Source organism: Callithrix jacchus, chromosome 1 (genome assembly GCF_049354715.1).
Source record: "Callithrix jacchus isolate 240 chromosome 1, calJac240_pri, whole genome shotgun sequence".
Taxonomy (NCBI): domain Eukaryota; kingdom Metazoa; phylum Chordata; class Mammalia; order Primates; family Cebidae; genus Callithrix; species Callithrix jacchus.
In genome coordinates, this window is record NC_133502.1 from 55,067,894 (window position 1) to 55,094,581 (window position 26,688).

Genomic DNA, 26,688 nt, shown 5'->3' on the forward strand with positions numbered 1-26,688 from the left:
TAAACAACATATTCATGTTTTAAATACTTTTTGCTGTCATATTTAGCAGCTATTACCATACTAAGAACTGCTATTTGGCTTCAGGTTGCTTTTTTAAGAAATGCGGCAAGCTGTGTCAGTCGCTTTATTCTGTAATTATAGTGGGAAGCTTCAGTATGCTGTAATTGCTATACTATAGAAGGCCATTAGTATGGGGTTAATACCAGATGAACAAGATAACATCAGGCAAATAAAACACACAGTAAAACAATAATAGCACGATGGTTTTATTGATGGCAGAAGAAGAAATTCTTCCTTTCACTTGTAAAAGGTATTTGCTTTATTTAACTCAGTATTTTTTCCCATTCTTTGTGTGAGTTGAATGTTTTTTCCACCCTAAAATCTGCGTTTTCTTTCTTCAAATAATATCATCCACCACAGGTGCTACTTATTCTGAAGAGAAAGTGGAAGGTCAACAGGTTGCGACCAGGTTGTTTCAGTCACCAGCTCGTTTCTTCATGAAGACTCTACTTTAAAAAGAAAGGAAGAAAATGAAACTGAAGCCTCAAATTAACTTTTCCATACTTTGTCAAGATACATTTCTGCTGAATCTTATATGTAAATGTGAAGTGTTTGTATAAATATAAATAGATCTTGACTAGAATAAATTTTGGATACTGCTAATTTGTGAAACATAATTTTTATAAAGCAATATGAAATAAAAATTTTGAAAATAAACTTTTATTTTAGAATTTGTTAATGTACACCTCTGCCACTGCTATACCCTTTATTGCTGGCATTTGTTTAAGGAATTTGGATTAACTGGATTGTTTGTAACAGAGGATTACCGAAAACAGATGCAGTCTGCCAATGAACCACGTCTTTCCCTATCCTAACCGCCTCCAGTTCTTCTGTGAACACCTCTGAATTGAGTTGCTCCACACAGGTGATTTATTTTGGTCTGTCACCTCACCCTGCCTGCTCCCCACATTTATTAGGCACCACTCTAGTTAAAACCATGTTGGGTGGTGACAAGAGAAAGAGCTGAGATAAATGGTGAGAGAAGAATTGTTTGCTCCAGGCCTATTTTAGCCTCATGCATGACAGCATGCTTGGGCAGGGACTAGTGGAGTTCCTGTGGCTGCATACAAACAACTCCAGCATGTAAGTCTTCGAAAGTAAAGTCTCCTGCTTAGAAAATAAAGAGCATCGGATACTGTAATTCTCACCTGCTGCCTGTTCTGCTGACGTGACGGAGTTCTAATAGTTATCTTTGCAGTGATCATTTTCCTGACATTGATGCTGGACCAGATTGTCAAAAAAATTCAACATTTAAAAATACATCTTTTACTAGTTAAAAATGGTGTTAAAAATCGGGTCTTTGAAAATAAGCTTACAGTACCTATGCAGTAGTCTACGCTTAGCTATTGGTTTTAAGGTTTCTGACTAACATGTGAAACTGTGAATACCATTCTTTAATCAAACAAAGAAGAAACTAGAAGTTCCAAGTGAGTCAACATTTATTTAACTGCTTTAAACATTGAGCCTTGACCTCTATGGTGGCAGAAGCTTCCTGCTGATCTGTCTTACAAACAGTTCCTACACAGGTCTCTGCCATCCCTCTTTTCACAACAGGACATGCAACTCTAACAAATGTTTGAGTGGACCAGTCCAATAGCTTCTTAGGTTCTTTCCCTCCTGGTGCTATAATCCATCTTATACCCAGCTGCAGTATTTCCTAAGCTCAATTTTGATCATATCACTCTCTTAATCAGAAGTTCACGATAGCACTAAACACAACAAATTCAAACTCTTATGTATCTGAAGCCATGCTGTTTTCACCACTGAAAAATATTTTTAACACCCATTGTTTTGGTTCATATTCTCCCTGAGACCTCCACTCACCTAGCCCTGATTCCAAAGCCCTGCTTTGTTAGTCGTTGAAGTTGTCCTTAATTTAGGGCTCAAGTGGAATCTAATTCTCTCGCCACAAAGAGGAAGTGTATGTTTGGGGAACGGGGGCTCTGTGGGGGACTTGAAAAAAGTTTTAAGATAATCAAAGAATGTGAAAATTGCATCTCTAAAATTTTATCAAAACATACTGATTTAATAAACACTTACTGAACAGCTATCATGTGTCATTTATCACCTAGCAAAGTACTCAAAACATAAAAAGAAAACCTATGACTATGAAAGTATGCTTTTTAAAAGTGATAATAGAAAGCACCTTAAGTGTTTTTCACTACCTTGATAATTTTAGATAACACAAAACCTTAGAAAATTTCAGCATATTTTAGAATTCATGCTTATATTTGCTGGAAGTCAAATGCTGGCTACAATGTTCATCTTCTTTTTAGATGTTTAAGTTAATAAAAACCAAGAATGAGGAAACAAAATCTTTTCTCTCAAGAAGATAATATATTCCATTACATAATAAGAGCAGAATGTTATTATTTTTGAACCTCCCATTCAAAGATAATATGTCAAAGAAATATTTCATTCTACCTCATAGCCTTTCATAACATATGCTTGAATTAAAATGAAAAACTAAGCAAAATTTTCTTCAAACAAGACCACATGTATCTTGCTTATTTTTTAGGGTGAATTTCGTAGTGAGAGTTTTAAAATGATACCATCATGGCACTCATCCCCCACCAATTAATTTTCTTATTGATATCAGGAATCCAAAATATCTGCATCATATATATCCTATGTTAACAGTACAATCCAAAGCAAGCATTTATTAAGATGGAAGTTTTATCGCAGGGAACACAGAAAACCACTAAGATTGTGATGTTTAAGTTGATTAAGAACTGTTTGGGTTGTTATTTGATATGGATAAACTATAGTTACCCTACGATTATGGTTTATAATTTACTTTAGAGCAATATATTCTTTTTCAAAGGCAATTTCCCATGGAACCCTAGTATATAAAATATATGAAAGAAACTAAAGAAGGGTCAAGAGGACTAAGAGTCCCCTCATCCGACTGCTCCCTCACTCATGTTCACTGCCTCCTCTCTACTTCTAGTTTGGCTAGATCCTACCTGCCTTCAACAGCCCTGAAGAAACCGAGTCCACTATTAAACAATGGCTGCCTTGACAATCTTTGGCCACAATTTAAAAATTTGTTTTAAGCAATTAGAAAGAATTCAAATACCCTGATTTCCTTTCCTTTGGATAAATATACAGTAGTGGGATTGCTGAATTATACAATACTTCAATTTTTAGTTTTTTTAGTTTTTTTACTGTTCTCCATGGTGGCTGTGGTAATTTACATTTCCACCAATAATACACAAAGGTTCTCCTTTCTCCACATCCTTGCTAGCATTCATTATTGCCTTTCTTTTGGATAAAAGTAATTTTAACTGAGGTAAAGTGATATCTCATTGTATTTGATTTGCATTTCTCTGATGATTAATGATGTTGAGTATTTTTTCATATACCTGTTGGCCATTTGTATGTCTTCTATTGAGAAATGCCTATTGGATCTTTTGCCCATTTTAAAAATCAGATTATTTTTTTCTTGAGTTGTTTGAGCTTATATATTCTGGTTATTAAGCCCTTGTCAGATGGGTAGTTTGAAAATAACTTCTCCCATTCTGTGGGTTGTCTCTTCACTTTATTGACAGATTTCTTTGCTATGCAGTATCTTTTTAACTTGATTTTATTCCACTTGTTCATTTTTGCCTGGTTATCTGTGCTTTGGAGGTCTTACTCAAAAAGTTTTTGCCTAGACCAATGTCCTAGAGTGTTTCTTCAATGTTTCCTTCTACTAGCATCATAGTTGCAAGTCTTAGATTTAGGTCTCTCTCTTTTTTTTTTTTTTTTTTAATTTTTATTTTAAAGACAGAGTCTTGCTTTGTCACCAGGCACCAGGCTGGAGTACAGTGGTGTCATCTAGGCTCACTGCAACCTCTGCCTCCCAGGTTCAAGCAATTCTCCAGCCTCAGCCTCCCGAATAGCTGGGACTACAGGTGTGTGCCACCACGCCCAGCTAATTTTTGTATTTTGGTAGAGACGGGGTTTCATTATGTTGGCCACATGGTCTCAATCTCTTGACGTCGTGATCTGCCTGCCTTGGCCTTCCACCATGCCCAGCCAATTTAAGTCTTTAATCCATTATGATTTGATTTTTGCTTATGATAAGAGTAGAGATCTGGTTTCATTCTTCCATATACGAATATCCATTTTTCCCAGGACCATTTATTGGAGAGACTATCATCTATCCAATGTATGTTCCTAGCATCTATGTCAAAAATGAGTTGACTGTAAATACAGAGATTTATTTTGTATTCTGTTCTCCATTCTGTTCCATTGGTCTGTTGTTTTTATGGCAGTACTATGCTGTTTTGTTTACTATGGCTTTGTACTATAAACTGAAGTTAGGTAGTTAGGTAGAAAGCTGATGCTTCCAGCTTTCTTCTTTTGCTCAGGATAGCTTTGGTTTTTCTGGGACTTTTGTGGCTCCATATAAATTTTAGAATGATTTTTTTCTATTTATGTGAAGGATGTCCTTGTTATTTTAATAGAGATTTCATTAAATCTGTAGATTGCTTTGGGTAGTACTGTCATTTTAACAATATCAATTCTTCTAATCTGTAACCATGGAGTATCTTTCCATCTTTTTGTGTCCTCTTCAATTTCTTTTATCAACATTTTACAGTTTTCACTGTAGAGATCTTTCACTTCTTTGGTTAAGTTTATTCCCTAGGTATTTTATTGCATTTGTAGCTATTTTAATTGGGATTACTTTCTTGGTTTTCTTTTCATATTGTTTGCTGTTGAGACCAGGTGCAGTGGCTTATTCCTGTAATCCCAGCACTTTGGAAGACTGAGGCAAGCAGATTGCTTGAGCTTAGGATTTTGAGACCAGCCTGGGCAACATGGCAAAATGCCATCTCCACAAAAAATATAAAAATTAGCCAGATGCCTGTAGTCCTAGCTACTAGGGAGGCTGAGATGGTAGGATGTCTTGAGCCCAGAAGGCAAAAGCTGGAGTGAGCTGAGATGGTGCCACTGCACTCCAGTCTGGGTGACAGAGCCAGACCCTGCCTCAAAAAAGAAGAAAAAGGAAAAAAAAAAACACGACTATTTGTGGTTGACATACAGAAATATAGCATTTTTGTATGTTGATTTTGTATCCTGCAACTTTACTGAATTTGTTTATTAGTTTTAGTAGTTTTTTGGTAGACTCTAGGCTTTTCTAAATATAAGATCACATCCTCTGCAAACAAGAATAATTTGACTCTTCCTTTCCAATTTGGATGTTCTTTATTTCTTTCTCTGTTTAATTGCTCTGGCTAGGACTTCCATTTTATTCAACCATATTGAATAAAAGTGGTAAAAGGGGACATCCTTCTCTTGTTCCAGATCTTAGAGGAAAGACTTGCAGTTTTCAGTATTAGTCTAGCTGTGGGTTTGTTATATGGCAAAGCTAAGAGAGATTCTGTTTTCATTCACCTTTAAAGGTGATTTAATTATAAGTACACTGAGCTTATTTTATAATTGTATGTTCAGTCTAACACAACACAAAGTTATTAAAGTCTTTACATATTCTTTTGATTCTGCTTAAAAACAGACATGGACACTAGATGACAACCAGTTTTCCATGCCATGAGAAAAATACTTAGAGTCAAGAAGTAGCTCTTTTGTGACACTATGGACAGTAGGTCAAGACTGTTTACTTGATGACTTGGTGTTAGCCACATAAAAAAAGCCAGTGATAAAAGCAAAAAGGTGATACACTGGCTTGCTACAGTAATTCAGAAGTCAATTAGCATTAGATTTCTACTCTAGGCAGACTACTCCTGTATGAGAAGCTGAGGGTCAGAAAACAGATGAAAAAAATTTCTTCACTTAGAATGGCAGAACTAATTTTTAGCCGGTGAAGGAACTCTGGGAAGCTAAAGATATATCATATTCTAGGATACTACTGCCCAGCAGAAATATCATATGAGACACATATAATTTTAAATTTTCTAGTAGACACATTAAGTACAAATAAATAGGTAAAATTAATTTAATCACATATTTTATATAACTCAATATATTCAAAATACTACCCTTTTTTGAAATTTTTTATTTATTTATTGAGACAAAGTCTTGCTCTATTGCCCAGGCTGGAGTGCAGTGGTACGATCTTGACTCACTGTAACCTCCACCTCCTGGGTTTAAGTGATCGTCCTAACTCAGCCTCCTGAGTAGCTAGAATTACAAGTGTGTACCACCATGCCCAGCTAATTTTTGTATTTTTAGTAGACATGGGGTTTCACCATGTTGGTCAGGTTAGTCTTAAACTCCTCACCCTAAGTGATCCAACTGCCTCATCCTCCCAAAGTGCTGAGATTATAGGCATGAGCCTCTGTACAGGCATGAGCCACTGTGCCTGGCCTCAAAATACTATCACTTCAACATGTAATCAATATAAAATTATTAATAAGATATTTTAATTTTCCCTAAGTCTGTGAAATTTGGTGTGTAGTTTTCACATTACAGACATCTCATTTCAGACCAGCTACATTTCAAAGGCTCACTAGTCCCAGCTGGTTTGAAAAACTGAGAGTGGCCAGGCGTGGTGGCTCACACCTGTAATCCCAGCACTTTGGGAAGCTGAGGCAGGTGGATCACCTGAGGTCAGGAGTTCGAAACCAGCCTGGCCAACATGGTGAAACTCTTGTCTCTACTCAAAATACAAAAATTAGCCAGTTGTAATGGCATGCACATGTAATCCCAGCTACTCAGGAAGCTGAGGCAGGAGAATCACTTGAACCCAGGAGGAAGAGGTTGCAGTGAGCCAAGATCACGCCACTGCACTCCAGCCTGGGTGACAGAGTGAGACTCTATCTCAAAAAACAAAGAAACAGAAAAAAGGAAAAGAAAGAAAAACTGAGGAGCCACTTAGCAGGGGAAAAATAACAATATGGATAACAGTCTTAGCAAAATGAGTAGCTGAAATGAAGAATTGAGAACAATTCTAAAATATTCTCAGTGGTCTTGCTACTAAGAAGAAGAGACTGAGAAAAAAGATACACTTAAGTTCAAAATAGTCTTCAGGGTGATATATACCAAAATCTGTATTGGGAAAGCTGATAATTTTAAAAAATGTTCAAAAGCACTGGCAAAATTTTTAAAAAAATAGATGCGTTAGCAAAGATGGCAGAAGCATTTCCTTTCCAAAAAAAAAAAAAAAAAAAACCATGTTGAAAAATAAGGCCTCTGTTCACCAGCATGCCTTAGACCAGTCCCATAATTTTCTGACTTTTTTGTAATATTTCTTGTCCTTCCTATAGAAGATGATTTTTACACAGCTACTTTCCTTAGGAAAATTTAGATTGACAGTACATGGCCCCCCAAGTACATTTCAATAAGTAAGCATGTTGTGTTTATCTATTTCCTGAAGATATACTATGAAACTTTCACTCTTTCTTAAAAAGGACTGAAATTAATTAAACAAAAAACAAACTCAATTATCTAGGTTAGTGATTAGTTCTTTGGTTTTTTTTTTTTTTCTCCTTTCTGCTCTCAAAGGCATAGCCATTTCACAGATCATCATCACCTCCAATAGAAGACAGCAGGTATAGTGGGAAAAAGAGATTAGTTATAGCATTTTAGGGAAAGTTTGGTAGAAAAGTAGTGTTTAACTATGGTATAATCTCTTTTTTTTTTTTTTTTTTTTTGAGACCGAGTTTTATTCTTTTGGCCCAGACTGGAATGCAATGGCCTGATCTTGGTTCACTGCAACCTCTGCCTCCTGGGTTCAAGCGATTCTCCTGACTTGGCATCCTGGGTAGCTGGGATTACAGGCATGCCCCACCACACCCAGCTAATTTTGTATTTTAGTAGAAACGAGGTTTCTCCATATTGGTCAGGCTGGTCTCCGATTCCCAACCTCAAGTGATCTGCCTGCCTTGACCTCCCAAAGTGCTGGGATTACAGGTGTGAGCCACCTCGCCCGGCCTAACTGTGGTATAATCTTACATACTTTATAATTGAAAGGAGTTTTCAATGAAGTTTTTCTATGTATATTATTATAAAATATCAGTAATTAGACCAAGTGTGGTTGCTCACACCTATAATCCCAGCACTTTGGGAGGCCAAGGCAGGTTGATCATCTGAGGTCAGGAGTTCAAGACCAGCCTAGACAACATAGTGAAACCATATCTCTACTACAAATACAAAAAAAAAAAATGGGGCTTGGTGGTGGACGCCTGTAATCCCAGCTACTCAGGAGGCTGAGGCAGGAGAATCGCTTGAACCCAGGAGGCAGAAGTTGCAGTGTGCTGAGATCATGCCACTGCACTCCAGTTTGGGCAACAAGAGTGAAACTTTGTCTCAAAAAAAAAAAGTCACTAACTGGACTTATATGGTTAACATGAATCGAATCTTTCTTTATATGAAAACAACTGCGTCATGTTAACTTTACCTTTTCCTATTAGTTCCGAGCCCGGGGCGGTTGGTAAAACTGCTGGGTTGGCCGAGTGGATCGTCTTGGCTGGCCATCACCTCCCCTACGGAACTCCAGAGTTTGGTCGTATGTGCCTTCTTCCTCCTATTTGCAAGAGTAGTGATTTTACATGTTCAAAATGGCTCCAAGTTTCTTAAGTAAATTACATTTTAGGGTCCCCATTTTAATATACTCTCTTAAGCTGACCTGGAATTCACATATGCCAACTTTTACAACAGAGGAAGGCAAGGGGAAGAAAAAAAAGAAAAAGAAAAAGATAGGGAAACTGTTAAAAGTCTTTTGATCTTTGGTAATAGAAAAATGTCATTTATAGTGGTAAGATTAGAATTAAATTTTATTCTAGAAAAGGAAATTATTTCCAAATAATAGCATGATCCTCTCATCAAATGACTTGACATAATCTGGTAAAAACACACAGAAAAGCAAGCATTATAATAACATTTTTCTTGAAAATTTGGGCTTCTAAATGTTTCTAGGTATTTATCACAGAAAAGGGTTTTGGTAGAATAAAGAAAATGGGTTGAAGAGCCAAAGAATGTTCACCAGCTGTCTGTCCTCATCTGATGAAATCCCCAACATTGTTAAGAAACTTACATCTAGAGACAGAAAAAAATAACGGTTTGGAATAGGGGAGGAATACAATTTACATATAAAGAAAGCATCATGCAAGATAGAGAGATCACCACAGTAAGACTCAAACTATTTTATTTTTATTTGCTTTCTTACTGAGTGGGTATATCTACCAGCTCAAGGAATAGCACAGGGAAATTAGGATAAGCAGATTAAATAGCAGAAACAGTACAGTTAATTATAATATTGGAAAAGGACTTAGAAGCAACGAAATGTAGCCAAAGCCACACTGGTTTCTTACTGAGTGCTGCCACCCTGTTATTTTAATTTTTGAATTAATACAGCTATGAAATATGTACCCTATTAAAGAGATAAAAAATTAGCTCTCAGTTTTCTTTCTGAAAAAGAAAGCATCAGTTTCACTAAGTAGAGAGTTTAAATTCCAAGTGAATTATCAGAACACAATAATTCGCATGATTTTGGAAATTAATCTGATTTTTTTCTCTTCCTTACTTTATCTTTGAATCTTCTTTCTCAAAATATTGCTTTCCTTTGATCTTATTAATAACATAGAAAAGTAATGAAAAGACTGAGTTATATTTTTTAAATTTTTATAGATCCAATTACTGCAATTTTACCTAATGGAAACAATGATGCTAAGATAATTTGGTCTAATCCTATTATTTAGCAACAATATTTAACATTTGGCATGAATATACTTCTCATTTTTAGACATCTTCCATAGTGTTCTTTAAAAAATAGAAGTATTATTTCCACTTTATATAAAGAATACTGAAGCCTGGGAAAGCTATGTGAGTTTGCTCTAATATTTCTAAGACAAATTTGAGTTTTAATGATCATCCTGAGGGGCCTATCATCACTGAAAAAGAGAATGCAGAAATCTGACAATATATATGGTATAATCAAATAAATATCCTCCAGAGATAAACTTTCAGACAAGTTCTCCTTTCTCTATATCCCCTTCATTAACAATCAATCTCAAAATGGTTAGAAGCATCAGATATTATAGCTGTAATTTAGCAAAGCAATTAAAATGCAGGAAGAAAAATATAAAAGTATTCAGTAAAGAAGTTATTTTTTATTATTCTGGTCAGTGTTCTGAATGATGATTGTCAAGTATTATAGCTAAATGTGAAAAGTAGCTATTTTAAGACAAATGACAACATTTGAAACTCTGCATATTAACTGAAAACTATGAAAATATATTTGGTATTATAGGAGATGAGTAATTATTTCAGGAATTAGAATGGAATACTATTTTTCTCCACACTTGGCTGCAGAACTGGCTAGAGAACATCTAAAAATCTGTATTTTATCAATAAGATATACAGAGGTAGGACACTGTATTTGCTGAGAGTGAGCTGAATTTACATAATAAAAATGACAATGCTATTTGAAAATCTGTCTCTGTCCACTGTGTTTAAAAAAATCCACGAACTGAACTAACCAGAGGCAAGTAAATGGTTTTATAGAGATAATCAGCCATGAGATTTCTTTCATATAACTTGATGTCTTTAATCTGTCTATATAAAGTAGAAGCCAAGAAAAAAAAAAAAAGGTACTGAGAGTTTGTTTTTCAGTTACAGTATTGTCAGAGGCACAATCTGTGCTTTTTAACTTTTAAATATTCCTCCTGCAGAGCTGTGGTGAGCAAATTTGGTTACTCACAACAATAACTTTTTGTAGTCTATGACTAGTAATTTTTAGCACAGAATGAGTACTTCTTTCCTCTTTATAGAACACACAGCTTGATTTAATAGATCAGTTTATTTTCAGTCATCTCTGAATGAAATTTTACTTTATTCCTCTTCTAGACTATCTTCTTCCTCAGTATTCTGTAACAGATTTACAACTCAAAAAATAATTTTAATTTCATAGTTCACATTTTTTAAAAAGCTGACACTACATTATAGCTGGCACCATTTTGGAAGGCTATCTAATCCATCCTTCTAGATTTAACAGATGAATGTATAAACCAAGAGAGGTGAAGTGACTTTCCCAAGTCAAAGAGTTCATTAGAGGACGAGTCCAAACCAGGGTCATTTTCTTTCTGTCTCACAGGCAAGGTTCTTTACAAGATCTGCAATAATTTTCATAAAAGGTAACTGTCCAATGTCATCTTCATCTAAGCTCCTGAGATTTAGAATCATTTTATTTGGACTTAAGAGTTTTGCACCAGAAAATTTTTTTAAATCTACCTGTAAGCTGGAAGCCCCTGCTTCAAGTTGTCCCGCCTTTCTGAACCAAACCAATGTATTTCTTAAATGTATTTGATTGAAGTCTCATGTCTCCCTAAAATGTATAAAACCAAGCTGTACTCCAACCACCTTGGGCACATTGTTCTCAGGATCTCCTGAGGGCTTGTCACGGGCCATGGTCACTCATATTTGGCTTAGAATAAATCTCTTCAAATACTTAAAAAAAAAAAGACTTCTGCTCACTTCAGCCATGTTATCAGATAGGTTTTACAAAACTAAATAACTAATATTCAAAATGAGCTCTCTTTTATACTAATATTTACTAGTTTATTGCTCCTTCTTAATGAAATGATACAAAAACGCAATAACCATCGACACCAAGCATTAATGCAGTGGTATTTTGAAAATAACAAAAGACAAAAACCAATGCAAAAAGGAGGTACACAACATCATCTACAATGTGTTTGACAAGTCACAACTGCATTTTTCCTGCATAACATCTTCAATCTCTCATTACTGCATACTGTAACTGGAGTGAGAACACAGACAAACTACATATTCCCCATTTATAAATGAGCCATGTTAAAAAAGTTCATCATAAATTGGTCACTTGGAACTTGGAACATACTTCAGTAGGAGGTATGAAACACACTTAAATAGAAGTCAGGTTCTCTGTTCCACAGATACTGAGGTGTAATGCAGCTAAGCATACAAACCAGTTCACTAAGGAAGGGGTACTCAAGTGGGAGCTATTCTGCCTCCTGGGGGCATTAGGTAATGCCTGGAGGCAGTTGTTATTCTCTCCATTGGTAGAGGCCAAGGATGCTGCTAAATATCCTACAATGCACAGGACAGCCCACACAGTAAAAAGTATTCAATCCTAATGCCAACAGTGCTGAACAGTTCAGAAAACCCTAGGCTAGGAAAACGACATTTCCTACTCCTAAGTATCAGAGCAGCCTGGAAAAGAATTCTAAAATTTAGGAAGTTTGGGTTTGGAAGTTTGAGACATTTCTTCCTCTGCTTCTACCTCTAAGACATAAATGCGGACCCAACTCTCTATGGAAATTTGGGGGGGGTGTCTATTTGCTGAGAATACTTAAATATTTACCTCTGCTCCAGCTATATGTTCATTTTTACTTAACCTAATGAATTACCTTCTTATTTTATTTTATTTTATTTTTCGATGTGGAGTCTTGCTCTGTCACCCAGGCTGGAGTGCAATGGTGCTATCTCAGCTCAAGGCAACCTCTACCTCATGAATTCAAGCAATTCTCCCGTCAGCCTCCCAAGTAGCTAGGATTACAGGCACCAGCCATCATGCCCAGCTAATTTTTGTATTTCTGTAGAGATGGGGTTTCACCATGTTGGCCAGGCTGGTCTTGAACTCCCAACCTCAGGTGATCCACTCACCTTAGCCTCCCAAAGTGCTGGGAGTGAGCCACTGCACCTGGACTGCTTTATCTTATATTATCATTCCTTCAGCATTACCCCAAGTCATAACTCTGGGAAGGGCTAGTGACAGATTATTTGGTTGGTGGAGGTGGGACATGGGAATGGCAATTATTCTGTTCATTGAAAGAAAAAAACTTAGAAAAAATACTGTCATCGAATAGCTATGTTATGTGTAATTTAATAAAATTTAATCATTTGTTTCTTTTAACAGATATTTGTATAGTAGTCACAATACATAAGTCAGCATATGAAATTCAGTGTACTCTGCAATAGTCCTTGAAATTGAGGATATTTTGAACCAGGAAATGTTGATTCATACATGAACCACTTACTCTATGAATTTCCAAGCCTTTTGCTTGGGTGTTTAGCTTGTGTTTATGGAATATAAACTAATTTTCACATAAAACCGAAGCAGTTATCATAAAGACAAATCTGCTTTCCCAAAACCTTATGTAATGGACCTTAAGAGTAAAACTTAAAATATCTTTAAATGCAAGTCTAGTTTTAGATTAACTATACTAATATTCTTCTATATTAGAGTAACTGAAAATTGAAAGCTGAATCAGCTCTTATTTATTTATTTTTTTGAGACAGTCTTGTTCTGTTGCCCAGGTTGGAGTGTGGTGGTGCAATCTTGGCTCACTGCAACCTTCACCTCCCAGGTTCAAGCTATTCTCCTGCCTCAGCCTCCCTTGTAGCTGGGATTACAGGCATGTACCACCACGCCCAGCTAATTTTTTTGTATTTTTAATAGAGACAGGGTTTTACCATGTTGGCCAGGCTGGTCTTGAACTCCTGATCTCAAGTGATCCGCCCACCTTGGCCTCCTAAAGTGCTGGGATTATAGGCAGGAGCCATTGTGCCCAGCTCAGCTCTTATTTTCTAAGAAGATTATAGATAAGCTTAGTGCCCATGGGAGTCATGTATTATTATCAATACTGAACTTTAGTTTACCAATTATCCTTGTTTAAAAAACATGTTCCAGTTTAATACCTGTAGTTATACTACAAAACAAAACCCTAAAAACAAAAAATGTGGGCCCATAGTAGTCTGGAACCACAGATTATAAAATAGAAAAATTTTATAAAGAACAGTTAATCTAACTAAGAGGCTATCATTTGCTCAAGTAACTAGTGCCACTACCTGGGCCAGAACACAGGTTTAACTCAGTCTTGACTGCCCCTCCCTGTGTTACCTAGTAATGAGTGTAAGAAATACAGAGATCATAAATCTCAGAACTACAGGGGAACTGGAGATAAATCTAACAGAGTAGATTTATATTTTATTATTACTTATTTTGAGGGTAAATTCAGTACTCTTGTTTCAAAGGAAATCTTAAGTAGAATTCCTATATGAAATATATGGGCTCAGGTTGAAGCGGGTGTTTTTATACATTTGTGAGCAGTACCCCCTTGGCTTTCTCTTTCTTGGTTTCTTCAACTTCTGTAGCCCCCAAGCCACAGAAATTAAATCTTCAGAACCCATTCATCTGGCATAACTGAAACTTCATAACCTTTGACCAACATATCTTCCTCACTCTGCTCCTGACAACCACCATCCTACTCTCTGTTTCTATGAGTTTGACTATTTTAGATTCTACATATAAGTGAGAACATGTAGTGTTTGTCTTTCTGGGTTTGGCTTATTTCACATAGCATAATATCCTCCAAGTTCTATGGTTAATTTTAACTAAATGGATGGCTTCAGCCTTGCAGCTACTATTAACATCATGTAATGGTTATCATCTTTGTTAAAATACTATAGTGAAGTACAAAAATGAATATATCATTTTAAAAAATGTGTACCTCTCTGAAACCCATTGCTAAAGGTTAAATAGATTCCAAAAGTTTGTCCAGAAATCAGAGTAGGGAACATATTTCTGCTCCAAAAGGTGTCAATTTGCTCAGAGATTTCCTTGAGAGATAAGGTATCACAGCATTGGCATGTAAGAGCTCAATCTCTTAAATCAGATCTGAGCATAGGTTTAGACTCTACCACATCATAGGCACATTACTTAACTTTTCTACATCTTAGTTTTCTCATATAGGAAATAGTAATGACCTCATAGGTTTAGCAGGAGAATTGTATAAGAAAAACCTAAAAAGAGCTTTGCAAATAGGCAATCGATGTTGGCTATTAGTCTCAATTAAATAACTCTAAGTTAATAAAATATACTTCTATTCAAAACACATGAGTTTGTTTATCCACTTCAATTAAACTAAATAGACTGATAGATTTTGTTGAAAATCAGGAACTTAGAATGTTGTAAGTGTATTCTTCAAATTGCTTTCAGCAGAAAAAAAGCAAAAATGTCTTTGGAAAAAAATGAAAGAGCCAATGCAAGAAGAAAGGTTCTTGCCACCAGCTTAACTTTTATTTCTTCAGAGGTTCAAAACTTATTCACAAAAACTAGTAATTTCCTTGATTCATTTTATTGTTACTTTGTTGTTGTTGTTTTGGGGAGAGGTAGCCTCTCTTTCCTCTTTTTTAATTTACAAAGGAATAAAGGGCAAATAAAACAAAGGTAGGAAAGAAATTAACAAATGAGCATTACTGAAAATGATCAATCAAAAGTTATAGACACTCTATAAAATCTGAGTATTTTAAGATAAAGCAAAAAATAAATTAACATGATTAACTTCTTTGAACATCTCACCTTTAGCCTACACCCTTAAAATTTAAAGATACTCCATTAAAAGAAATCAGACAGAAACAACATTTTAAAGGCAGAAGTTGAGCAATGATGATTAATAGTAAAAAATGCATGTGCCTATCTATGCCTATTGATATGTTTTCAGGTCAACGCCTGTAAATTATTTTTATAAAAGCAACTACTTTCTCAAATATGCTAAGTAAGTAAGTATGTTTTAGAATATTTTATGGTTAAGACGTATAAGCACTAATCACAAATGGTTAACTATTTCACTCTCTCATAGTTTATAACATTTTTACATCTTAAATTGGTAGGTTAACATAAGATAACTAATTCTTTCTCTGAAAGCAATGATTATATTTCAATGCCAAAATACTTTTAATGCTAAAACCGGCCAGTGCATTTTATATATATATATGACTGACCAACAATATAAACAGATACAGTATGCAAAAGAAAGCAGATGAAAATCCAATCTGGGCAAAGAACTTAAGCCAACATGTTGTCCCAGTAAGAAAGTAGTAGTCCTTAAAAGAAAGTGGTAAGCCTATACTTAATGAGCTATCAGAACCTATGTACCTTACTCTTGAAACAAGATCCTAGTACTTTTTAGAAAACAATAATGATAGTCTCGGTATAAGATTTAGTTCTTTTAGCAATGGAATAATAGGTTTAAAGAAATAGGTTGGGTTTTTTTCTGCCATATGTAAAATACTTCTATCTCCTTGAGATGACCCAGCTAATACCCCTACTCACTACATTTTCAGTTCTCTACTTATAGTTGGTAAGAACTAAGATTGAATGAACTAAATGACACTTATCAGAACAATTTATCACATACTGAAAACAAACTGATATGCTAAACATTTTTTGAAAACATTATTTCATTAAACTCATACAAAAATTCTCAAGTAGGTTGGTATCATTTACCACCATTTACAGATAAAGTGAAGGTTCATTCTCTATGGTGTCACCAAGTCCTAAACCTGACTATCAGCTCTGCAACTTACTAGCTCAAAGATTTTAGGCAAATTACTTAACAACTCTGAACCTCTATTTGTTGTTTTCCTAGTGTGTAAACACATTAAGATTTGTTTTATAGAGATCCTATAGATATTAAATCAGTTAATGTACATCAAGAGTTATACATGGTGTCCAGCACACAATAAGCATTCCAATAGTAATCACATTTTGAACAGAAGAAACTCCAATCCTCACATTATCAACCATTTATACTACTTTACCTCAGTAAGTTAGTAGGGAATATATCATCTTGTTACCTAAATGCTGATTTTTGCACAACATACTTAAATATATGAATTTTTGCTTACATTGAGAATTCAAAATGTTCAACATATTAGGAATTAGCTTTCTTTTTAAAAGAATTATTCTCTTTCCAAGCTTAGAAAACCTTCTCAGACATTCTTGATGGTTGTATGGTTGAAGGAAGAAAAAGTATCACAAAGATTTCCTACAAGAACAATAAGAGAGATGAACTTACTTCCATCCACTTAGGTAAAGGAAAATTAGATGACATGTATTACCTGATTCAACTAGGATTACTAGATACATTACATTTTTCTGTAATGATTCTATTCCTAGGTTTATTGAAATCTAAAAGCCATATTTTAGTAACCTGTAATTCCACATCTAAAACATCTGAGATGTTCAACAGAGGTTGAGGGAACTGACTATATAAAATCTGAAGAGTAATATGCTTATCATTTTATACAAAGGAAGAACATAATAAATGTATGATCATATTAAATATGTGTTACATTCTTCTTGTTCAAGGATGAAGCTATTTCTCCTTTGCCATTCAGCTATAGCTGAAACAGTGACAGTAAGAACAAGTTAGGAAAGCATGAAGTCTCTGTATTAGAATCACATATTTTCTTGGGTTTTTCAAATAGTGTCTACCTAAAAAGTATTAAGACAATCAACTTTTTAAAAATCTAAGTTTATCCATAAGATTATTTAAAGTGGCTGGGTGCCGTGGCTCACGCCTGTAATCCCAGCACTTTGGGAGGCCGAGCCGGGTGGATCACGAGGTCAAGAGATCGAGACAATCCTTGCCATGGTGAAACCCCATCTCTACTAAAAATACAAAAATTAGCCAGGCGTGGTGGCACGCACCTGTGGTCCCGGCTACTCGGGAGGCTGAGGCGTAAGAATCGCTTGAATCTAGGCACAGGTTGCAGTGAGCCAAGATTGCGCCACTGCACTCCGGCCTGGTGACAGAGTAAGACTCCATCTCAAAAAAAAAAGATTATTTAAAGTATGCCCCTTTGTTGTGCCCCTGCCCCCAATGTAAATTGTGTATTATAAAGTACAGCAAATAGATCCTCCAGATTAAGAGAAAGGTACACTAGGCTATCAGTGATGATGTCTATATTATAAAGCAATTTGTAAAACTGAAGGTTATTAAGGCTCAAAGAGAAATAAAAAACACTAAGAAAGTTCAAGTTATTGTAACAGTTTATAAACTACTTTCTTCAGAGTGTAAAATGCATGGTACAATAGTAAAATTCACTTTCATTATCTTTGAATAAGGGCATGACAGTCTTTTAAAAGTTGCACTGAAGTGAGGAGGAAAAGCCTGTCCAGGGTTAAACACTAATTTATGCAAAACCCAGGTTTTGACAAGAATCCTGTCAATGTCAAGCAGCAGGTACACTGACAGCAGGACTGGCTGAAAAGCATTCTGCCAGAGCTAAAACAGAAATCACTGATTTATGAAGGTTACAAACCATAGGATTTCAAAAGTGTGAAGAAAAATAGTTTCATAAAGAAAATCCTGAAATCTTCATAACTTTGCAACCAATATTGTTATCTCAAAGGAACATGGTTCTTTCATTCTGTGAGAAAAGAATTTAGTTGTCTAGTTTACTTTAAAAAGATTTGTAGATTTTTATATTAAATCTACATTTTAAAATTCCTAATATAGAGCCTCATTATATTAGTAACATTGTGATATGGTTTGGCTGTGTCCCCATCGAAATCTCATCTCATATTGTATTACCCACATGTCAATGGAGGGACCTGGTGGGAGCTGACTGGATTATGGGGTTGGTTTCCCCCATGCTGTTTTCGAGATAGTAAGTTTTCATGAAAGCTGATGGTTTTAAAGGTGTTTGGCAGTTCCCCTTTGACCTCTCTACTGCCACTTTGTGAAGAAGGTGCTTGCTTCTCCTTTGCCTTCTGCCATGATTGTAAATTTCTGGAGACCTCCTCAGCCATGCAGAACTGTAAGTCAATTAAACCTCTTTTTTTTTTCCTTAACAAATTACCCAGTCGCAGGTAGTATCTGTATAGCAAGGTAAGAATGGATTAATATGAAGAATTGGTACCAGCAGTGTGGGGTATGTTATAAAGATTTTAGGTTATAAACACAACCTAAAAATGTGGAAGCAACTTTGGAACTGGGTAACAGGCAGAGCATAGAACAGTTTGGAGGACTCAGAAGAAGATATGGGAAAGTTTGGAACTTTTGAGACTTGTTGAAAGGTGTTGAGCAAAAGACTGATGTGATACGGACAATCAAGTCTGGGCTGAGGTGGCCTCAGATGGAGAGAAGGAACTTACTGGGAACTAGAGCAAAGGTCACTCCTGCTATGCTTTACCAAAAAGACTGGCAGCATTTTGCCACTGCCAGATCTGAGGAACTTTGAACTTGAGAGTGATGATTTAAGGTATCTGGCAGAAGAAATTTCTAAGCAGTAAAGCATTCAAGGGGTGACCTGTCTTATCCTGAAACCGTTTAGTAATACACATTCACAAAGAAATAGTTTGAAATTGAAATTTATGTTTAAAAGTGAAGCAGAGCATAAAGGTTTGGAAAATTTGCAGTGTGACCATGGAGTAGAAAAGAAAAACCCATTTTCTGGAGAATAATTCAAGCCAGCCGCATAAATTTGCATAAGTAACTTGTTAACAGCCAAGACAATGGGGAAAATGTCTCCAGGGCATTTCAGAGATCTTTGAGACAGCCCCTCCCATCACAGGCCCAAAGGACTGGGAGGGAAAAATGCTTTGTGGCTGGAGGGCCCCGCTGCCCTGTGAGGCCCCAGGATTTGGTTCCCTGTGTTTCAGCCACTCCAGCTCCAGCCATGGCTAAAAGGGGCCAAGATACAACTTGGGCTGGGGCTTAAAAGGGTGCAAGCCCCAAGCCTTGGCAGCTTCCAGGTGGCATTGGTCCTACAGGTGCACAGAAGACAAGAGTTGAGCTTTGGAAGACTCCACTTAGATTTCAGAGGATATATGGGAAAGCCTGGATGTCCAGGCAGAAGTTTGCTACAGGGACAGAGCCTTATTGGAGAACCTCTAATAGGGCAATGCAGAGGGGAAATATGGGGCTGCAGACCACACACACAGTCCTCACTGGGACACTGCCTACTGAAGCTGTGAGACAAGGGCCACCGTCCTCCAGTCCCTACAGTAGTAGATCCACCAATATAGCTTGCACTTTGTGCTTGGAAAAGCCACAGGCACTCAACACTAGCCCATAAAAGCAGTCATAGGGGTTGTACCCTTCAGAGACACAGAGGTGAAGCTGCTCAAGGCCTTGGGAGCCTACCCTTTGCATTAGCATGCCCTGGATATAAGATACGGAGTCAAAGGAGATTATTTTGGAGCTGTAAAATGAGTGCCCTGCTGGGTTTCAGATTTGCATGGGGCCTATGGCCCCTTTGTTTTGGCTGATTGGTCCCATTTGAAACGGGAACATTTATCCAGTGCCTGTATCTCCACTGTATCTTGAAAGTAACTAAGTTGCTTTTGATTTTACAGGCTCATAGGCAGAAGGGTCTTGCCTTATCTCAGATGATACTTTGGACTTGGGCTTTTAAGTTAATGCTGGAATGAGAGAAGACTTTGGGGGACTGTTGGGAAGGCAAGATTGGTTTTGAAATATGAAAAGGATATGAGATTTGGGAGAAGCCAGGGTTGGAAAGATATGGTTTGGCTCTACGTCCCCAACCAAATCTCATCTCAAATTGTGATCCCCACGTGTCAAGGGAGAGATCTGGTGGGAGGTGACTAGAACATGGGGACAGTTTCCCCCATGGTGTTCTCATGATAGCAAGTGAGTTCTCAGGAGAACTGATGGTTTTAAGTGTTTGCAGTTCCTCATTCGCTCTCTTTCCTGCTACCTTGTGAAGAAGGTACTTGTTTCTCCTTCACCTTTCACCATATTGTAAGTTTCCTGAGGCCTCCCCACCTATGCAGAACTCTTCTTAAACCTCTTCTTAAAATAAATTACTCAGTTTGAGGTAGTCTGTTTATGTTGATAGCATTGTGAGAATGGACTAATATACAGTAAAGAAAATTTTAACACAAAAAAACAAAGGGAAAAGGAATTAGTCTGAAGAAAAGGATGGTGTAAAGAAGCAGTTTGGGTTTCCTTTCTAGAGAGGTAATTTGGGATGGATACTCAACTCCTGATCTGGAAGTTTCAATCAGTGGCTGCTGCTGCAAGTAAGGGTCAACAAGCATTACTTTCAGGAGGTGAACAATAAAAGAGATTGTTCTTTCCAAAGCCTTAAAGAAAAACAAGAGAAATGGAACCAGCATTAATTAACAACCTGTGTACCAAGCATTTCAATCATCTAATGACCTAACAAAATGTTTGCTGAATAATTTCTATGTTCCTCACAATAATCCTGTGAGGTTACATGTTTTTATAGCTAGTTTCCATAGAAGAAAACAAAACTAAAGTTAAAAAATATTCTATATCTTGCCCAGGTTATGTTGGACTCCAAAGGTCATGCTCCTTCCACATATCCCAGTGGATAAAAAGGCTGGAGAAGAGAATTAGACTGACCACATTAAACTCTTAAAGGTTTATATAAGTAGACCAAAAGGAGTGCCTCCCATCTCACTTGTATTTTAAATATATAATGAAATTAGTAAAACAAAGTATACATAATTTACATGTTATAATTCTTACTATCAAACACAAATTATCCACAATACCTTCTACTCTCACTCAACAGAGAGAAAGAGCTACCTCGAAATGGCTGCAGTATCCATAAGCAGTTTCTATACGTAAATGAATTAATGTAAGTAAAACAGCTTAGAATAACGTCTGGTACAAAGTTAAGTGTTCAGTAGTTCAATAAAGTGAGATATTACTATTACTTCACAAATGTAAAGTTTTATTTTTTTATAATACCAGATAACAACATAAACAGTTTTCCTTTTTTCAGTTTGAGTCAAGCAGTTTGACTATTTTATCCCTGTGATTTAATCTAACACACAATGCTAAACTAGCTTTTAACCGGCACTTTACAAAGTGATTTTCAATTCATCTGTATCATTGATTAATATAATACTAAAAAGAGACTAATAATCTTTTTTTTTTTCTGAGATGGAGTTTCACTCTCGTTACCCAGACTGGAGTGCAATGGTGTGATCTCGGCTCACCACAACCTCCACCTCCTGGGTTCAAGCAATTCTCCTACCTTAGCTTCCTGAAGAGACTAATAATCTTATCAGCAAAATGTTCATTTTTCTTCCAATGAAGAAAGAAACCCAGAAGCAATCTTTTTACTAAGACAAATCCTAATAGCTTATCAAATATAGTCATTGTTTTTATAAAATGTGCACAAGTTCAAGTTTTTCTCTCTCTTGAAATCTACTGACATGGAGCATTAACTCCTCCTAGAACATGACTATTGAGAAGAAAAGCAAAATAAAGCAGGAAAATTCACTAATACAAATGTTTTCACACCAAATTCTTCAAATTTTAGATGAATACAAATAATTCTGTTCTGTAATACTTTACTGGCAAGTTCCTAAATTTACCAAATAATTTATCACTATGATACATTTTTAAAATAAGATGTTAATCAATTTTACAATTTGATAAACCTCATAGTATTGTGTTTCTTAGTTTAATGAGTGTTATAACATGCAGTGGCATGAACTTTGAGACACACTGTTTTTCTAAGTTGTCTCTATACTTAGTGATGCACTATATATTGTTAAGGTTCTTTTTTGAACATTTACCAATATTTTGGCATGGTAGCAATTAGAAAGAGACCAAGTGTTCATGATGCAGGTTTACTATTCAATGCCACAACAAGATTATTACATGGTAGTGTACAAATTAATTTTAAGTATTTTATTAATAGGATTACTTGGTTTCTTATTTGAATTTTGTTTTATAATTCCACAGCTTGTAGGGGATAACACTTTATAACTGTCATGCAAAAAAATATGATGAGCACTAAAACTTTTTTTCTCATTTAAAACTGTGTTCCATGTTAGAAAAATCTCTCTCCATAAAATGGTCAATAATAGACAGATTAAGTCAAGAGGCAGAGTAAGCCTCATGAGATTAAACAAAAGTTTTATTATTATTTTTTAAACTTTGAGGTGGGTGGGTCACCTGAGGTTGGGAGTTCGAGACCAACCTGATCAACATGGAGAAACCTCGTCTCTTTTTTTTAAATTTTATTTTATTTTTCCCTCCCACCCTCCCCTGAGAAACCCCATTTCTAAAAAATAAAAGTTAAAACAAATTTTTTTCTACTTTCTTTCCTTACTGAGATAAGCTCCTAAAGGAAAAATTTAGTAAATATCACAACTTTTTAAACACTGATATCTCTCACATTTGTCCATGTGCAGATACATGTATATATACATACACATTTGTCTTAGAGTGCTTAAGTATATAATTAACATTTCAATCTATTTAATGTATTAGTAACTGGAATAAAGATGAGCTCTAGAAGGCCTGAAATGTTGTCAATATTTTTAGGATTATGTTAATGTTACCAGCAAAAGCTAAAACCAGCTTTAAAGGGAATTTTCCAATACTGAATTTTGCTGACATCCTAGGGCAATAATATAGTCACTATGATGACGTAGATTTTTAAATGTTAGGTTCCTAATTAGAATCTCTACTGAAAATGGGCTGAGGGGTTAACTGTTACCAAACTTTTCTTGCAGCTAAAAACTAATAATGACTGTCACAAATGTTTCTATTTTAATTTTGTTTGCTTTTACTTTTTAAAAGTAAAATGTAATACAAAACTACAGAACATTTATAAAATCTACACATCTAGAGACTTGACTCTAAAACAACTACCTTGAGTGTCTTCTCATTCAAGCTATGAATTACTTTTATTCATTTATATTTCTCATACAGCCTTCATAATGATCTTTTTTTTCAATCACAGCTGTATAATAGTTCATCTAGCAGATGAGTGACAATTTATCATTTTCTTATTGTTGGATGTTTAGGTAGCTTCTAGTTTTTCACTATCATGATAATCCTACAATGATAATCCCCCAGCAATTAGCTTTTTTCTTCTATAATTTCCCTAGGAGACATTAGCAACTATGGGATTACTGGTTTAAAAGTTATAAACGCTTTTAAGTCTTGGGGAAAAAAACCGAAAGGATCATACTAATTTTCAGCACCATCATCAATGTAAAAGAGTACCCATATCACTGCATCCTTGCCAGCACAGGTATTATCATTTCATTTTTTCCACTAATTGGTAAATTTAAAAGTGTATTTAACTGTTTCAATTTGCATTTGATTTCTACCATATTTTCCTCTAATTTTTAGTTATCAAAGATGACATTGCTACTTCAGCAAGAAACCATATTGAGCATAAGTGAATGGTTCAAGGCTAAAAAAAAAATAATAAAAACACAATCTTTAACAATGTTAACCTAATCATGATATGAGTAATTGTTATTATGTTCCATGGCAATTAGGCATTAATGGCAAGCAGCTCATGTAAGTGCCTATTATTACTATAATTTACACAGAGCCAGACCAAGCATTCTTAGATTGTTGGAAAGGATTGGAACAAGTAGAGGGACAAGCTCTTATGCTCTGATAAAAATCCCTTGATCAGAATCCAGGTGTGATCCAAAAGGCAAGATCTTTCTTCCTTGCAGCAAGCACCCTCTATAAACCGAGCACACAATAAAAATAGCATTTTAAGTTTAGATTGGCTGAGGGTGGACTAGGACTTAATTTCTGAGAACCTGAGGCAAATCAGATAATAATCAAAGCACTGACCAAACAGCCACCAAATTCCTATCTCTTCTCTCTACTATTACTCCTCAGGTTAAGCTTTCAGTGAGACCTCTAAAGAACTTTCAACTCTGAACTATTGCCATTTTCTTTCCTACAGAGAAAATGAATGGACTAGAGGCACATTTATACAACCATTTTCCCAGTCAACCTTACTAACTAATGGAGCAGTGACCTAAGAAACAGGTTCCCTCTGCCAAAATCTTTCTCCCCAACATTGTCTGAATTTTCATGCATTAGGGATTCTTTGATATTTCTAAGCACATAATTCTGGGAATATTAAAGAAGGAAGGTGAGAAGGAAGGTTAAGAAGGGGTCATAATAATCCACTCTCTATAGTGAAGATTAATTTAATCAACTGGGTTTACATTCTTAGAATACTTAACTGTTAATCAGGCAGAGGATAGAAATAATAGTTCCAATATGGAGAGGAGATAGGGAGAAGCAAAATAAGTTAAGTCATTCTGGCTTGCTTAAAAAAGGCCTATCTATTTGAGGACAATAGACTACAGAATAGGGGAGAAGAAGACTAAGCCTATGAAAATAAAAATTTATGTTTCTATAGCTCTTGGGAGGTTATAGAGCACATTTACATAGATCATTTAACTAATTCTTACAACAATCCTGTACTGAAACTGGGACCCAGAGATATTAGATAACTTACCCAAAGTCACATAGGTAGTAAGTGGCAGAGCCGGGACTCGAACCCAGGTCTTCTGATTCCTCCTGTGCATTTCCAGCTCCCCTGGAGCTGAAGCAGGGGCAAAAAGGGAGGTGGAAGTAATTTGCCCAAGACCAGCCTTGCCCTCTCCCCTTCTTTCAAAGGCCAAGCAGAGCAGACATTCAACTCAGATATCCCTTTTCACCAGATCCTTTCAGGATAAAGCACAGTGTCTGAAAATGTTTTTCAGCCTTGGGTCCAAGAATGGCAAAAGTCGTGAACAATATCGTAAGATTTTTTTTGTTATACTTTGCCATTTACGTGAAATTCATTGGAACCTCAAAGCATAGTAATTCTTATTTCAGAATATAAAAATTTTTATAATGAAAATTATTTAAAGCAGTTTGCTTAAAAATTTTTGCTTAGCAGTTTCTGTCATAACTTTGGAATTATACTATTTAAAAAATTATTTTGAAAACTGCCTAAGAAATAAGACACTAAATCTAGCCTGCTGTGACCACTTTATTCCTATCTTAATCATCTTCTCTCAGTGATTATTTTCCTTAATGCAAGTACAGTCATTAGAATAGATAGGAAATTCACATAGTCTTTTCATGGACATTTAAAATATTTCCAAGAAACAGGAAAGTGTATGCATCACTACCTTGAGATGTAAATGTTATATTGATTCCTAAATTATGCCTAAAATTTTTAAATGTAGTCTTTTATGATTAAGCTTCTATAACAAAATTTACACTTTCTAGTCTCTAGTTCTTTAATTTTTCTTAAATGAATTAATATATTTTAATTTTCCATCTTAATCATTTATGTTTCTAATGAGTTTTAAACACATTTAATGAGAAATTTTATTTCCTTTGCTAATTTCCAAAAAATACAATATAAGTGAACTGGGCATATACCAATGTTTTATTATTTCTAGATCTTTTTGTAATAAGTTCCAATACATGTCAGTCTCTAAAAGTCTTTCCATTTATGAGAACCACTACTAGTATGGCAAGTGCAAAGTAAGCATTTACAATAATCAGAGCATACAAAAGATCAACCAGATATGTCAATCTATTTGTGCCTAAATCTTTTAGAGGCTTTCTAAACTGTAAATGATGCTCTATTTATCCAGACTTCATTTGAGCACTAGTCCTAACTGGGTTGGAAAATATGTGACCTAATATATAAAAGCCACATGACAGCCACAAGATGAATATAAAGGCAAACACATGGAAAACAAAATAAAAGAGAAACAGAATGAGGAGGAGCTTAGAAAAGGAGAAAAAAGAGAGAAACAGGGAGAACAAAAAGGAAGAGAATAAACAGTTCACCTAAAATTCATTGAAAATTTAAAGTAAGTACCAATACCCTCAACCCCTTGATATGTCTCCTTTTTCCAATTGCTTTAATACTTCAATATCATACTCTAAGAATCTAATCACATCTAACATTCTTTTGGGTACTGATGGTCAAATTCAGGATTTCCTAATAATATTTATTTTATCTGATCACTTTAAGAGAAAAATATACTAGTGTACATTCTCCACATTATTTTCAGCCTTATTAAATCTTTTCAAGATAAGATGGTCACTATTATCCAAAGTCATTCATTAAGTGGTGCCA

General features: G+C 35.5%; 1 protein-coding gene across 10 annotated transcripts in view; it reads right to left on the reverse strand.

Annotated features, from left to right (window-relative positions):
- Window positions 1-245: 245 nt before the first annotated feature.
- The window catches only part of TDRD3 (tudor domain containing 3), a 328,644-nt gene continuing 302,201 nt past the window's right edge, over window positions 246-26,688 (reverse strand). For 2 of the 10 annotated variants that reach the window (XM_078349771.1, XM_078349476.1), the window contains 3 exons: window positions 20,780-20,881; window positions 8,405-8,530; window positions 246-506 (listed from right to left, as the gene is read on the reverse strand). In XM_078349771.1, the coding sequence (XP_078205897.1) occupies window positions 8,414-8,530; window positions 20,780-20,881 (219 nt within the window). In that variant the 3' untranslated portion in view covers window positions 246-506; window positions 8,405-8,413. Of the gene's footprint in view, window positions 510-8,404; window positions 8,531-20,779; window positions 20,882-25,062; window positions 25,150-26,688 lie in introns of all 10 variants that reach the window. The other 8 variants (XM_078349825.1, XM_035296707.3, XR_013526714.1 and 5 more) reach the window with 7 other exon arrangements.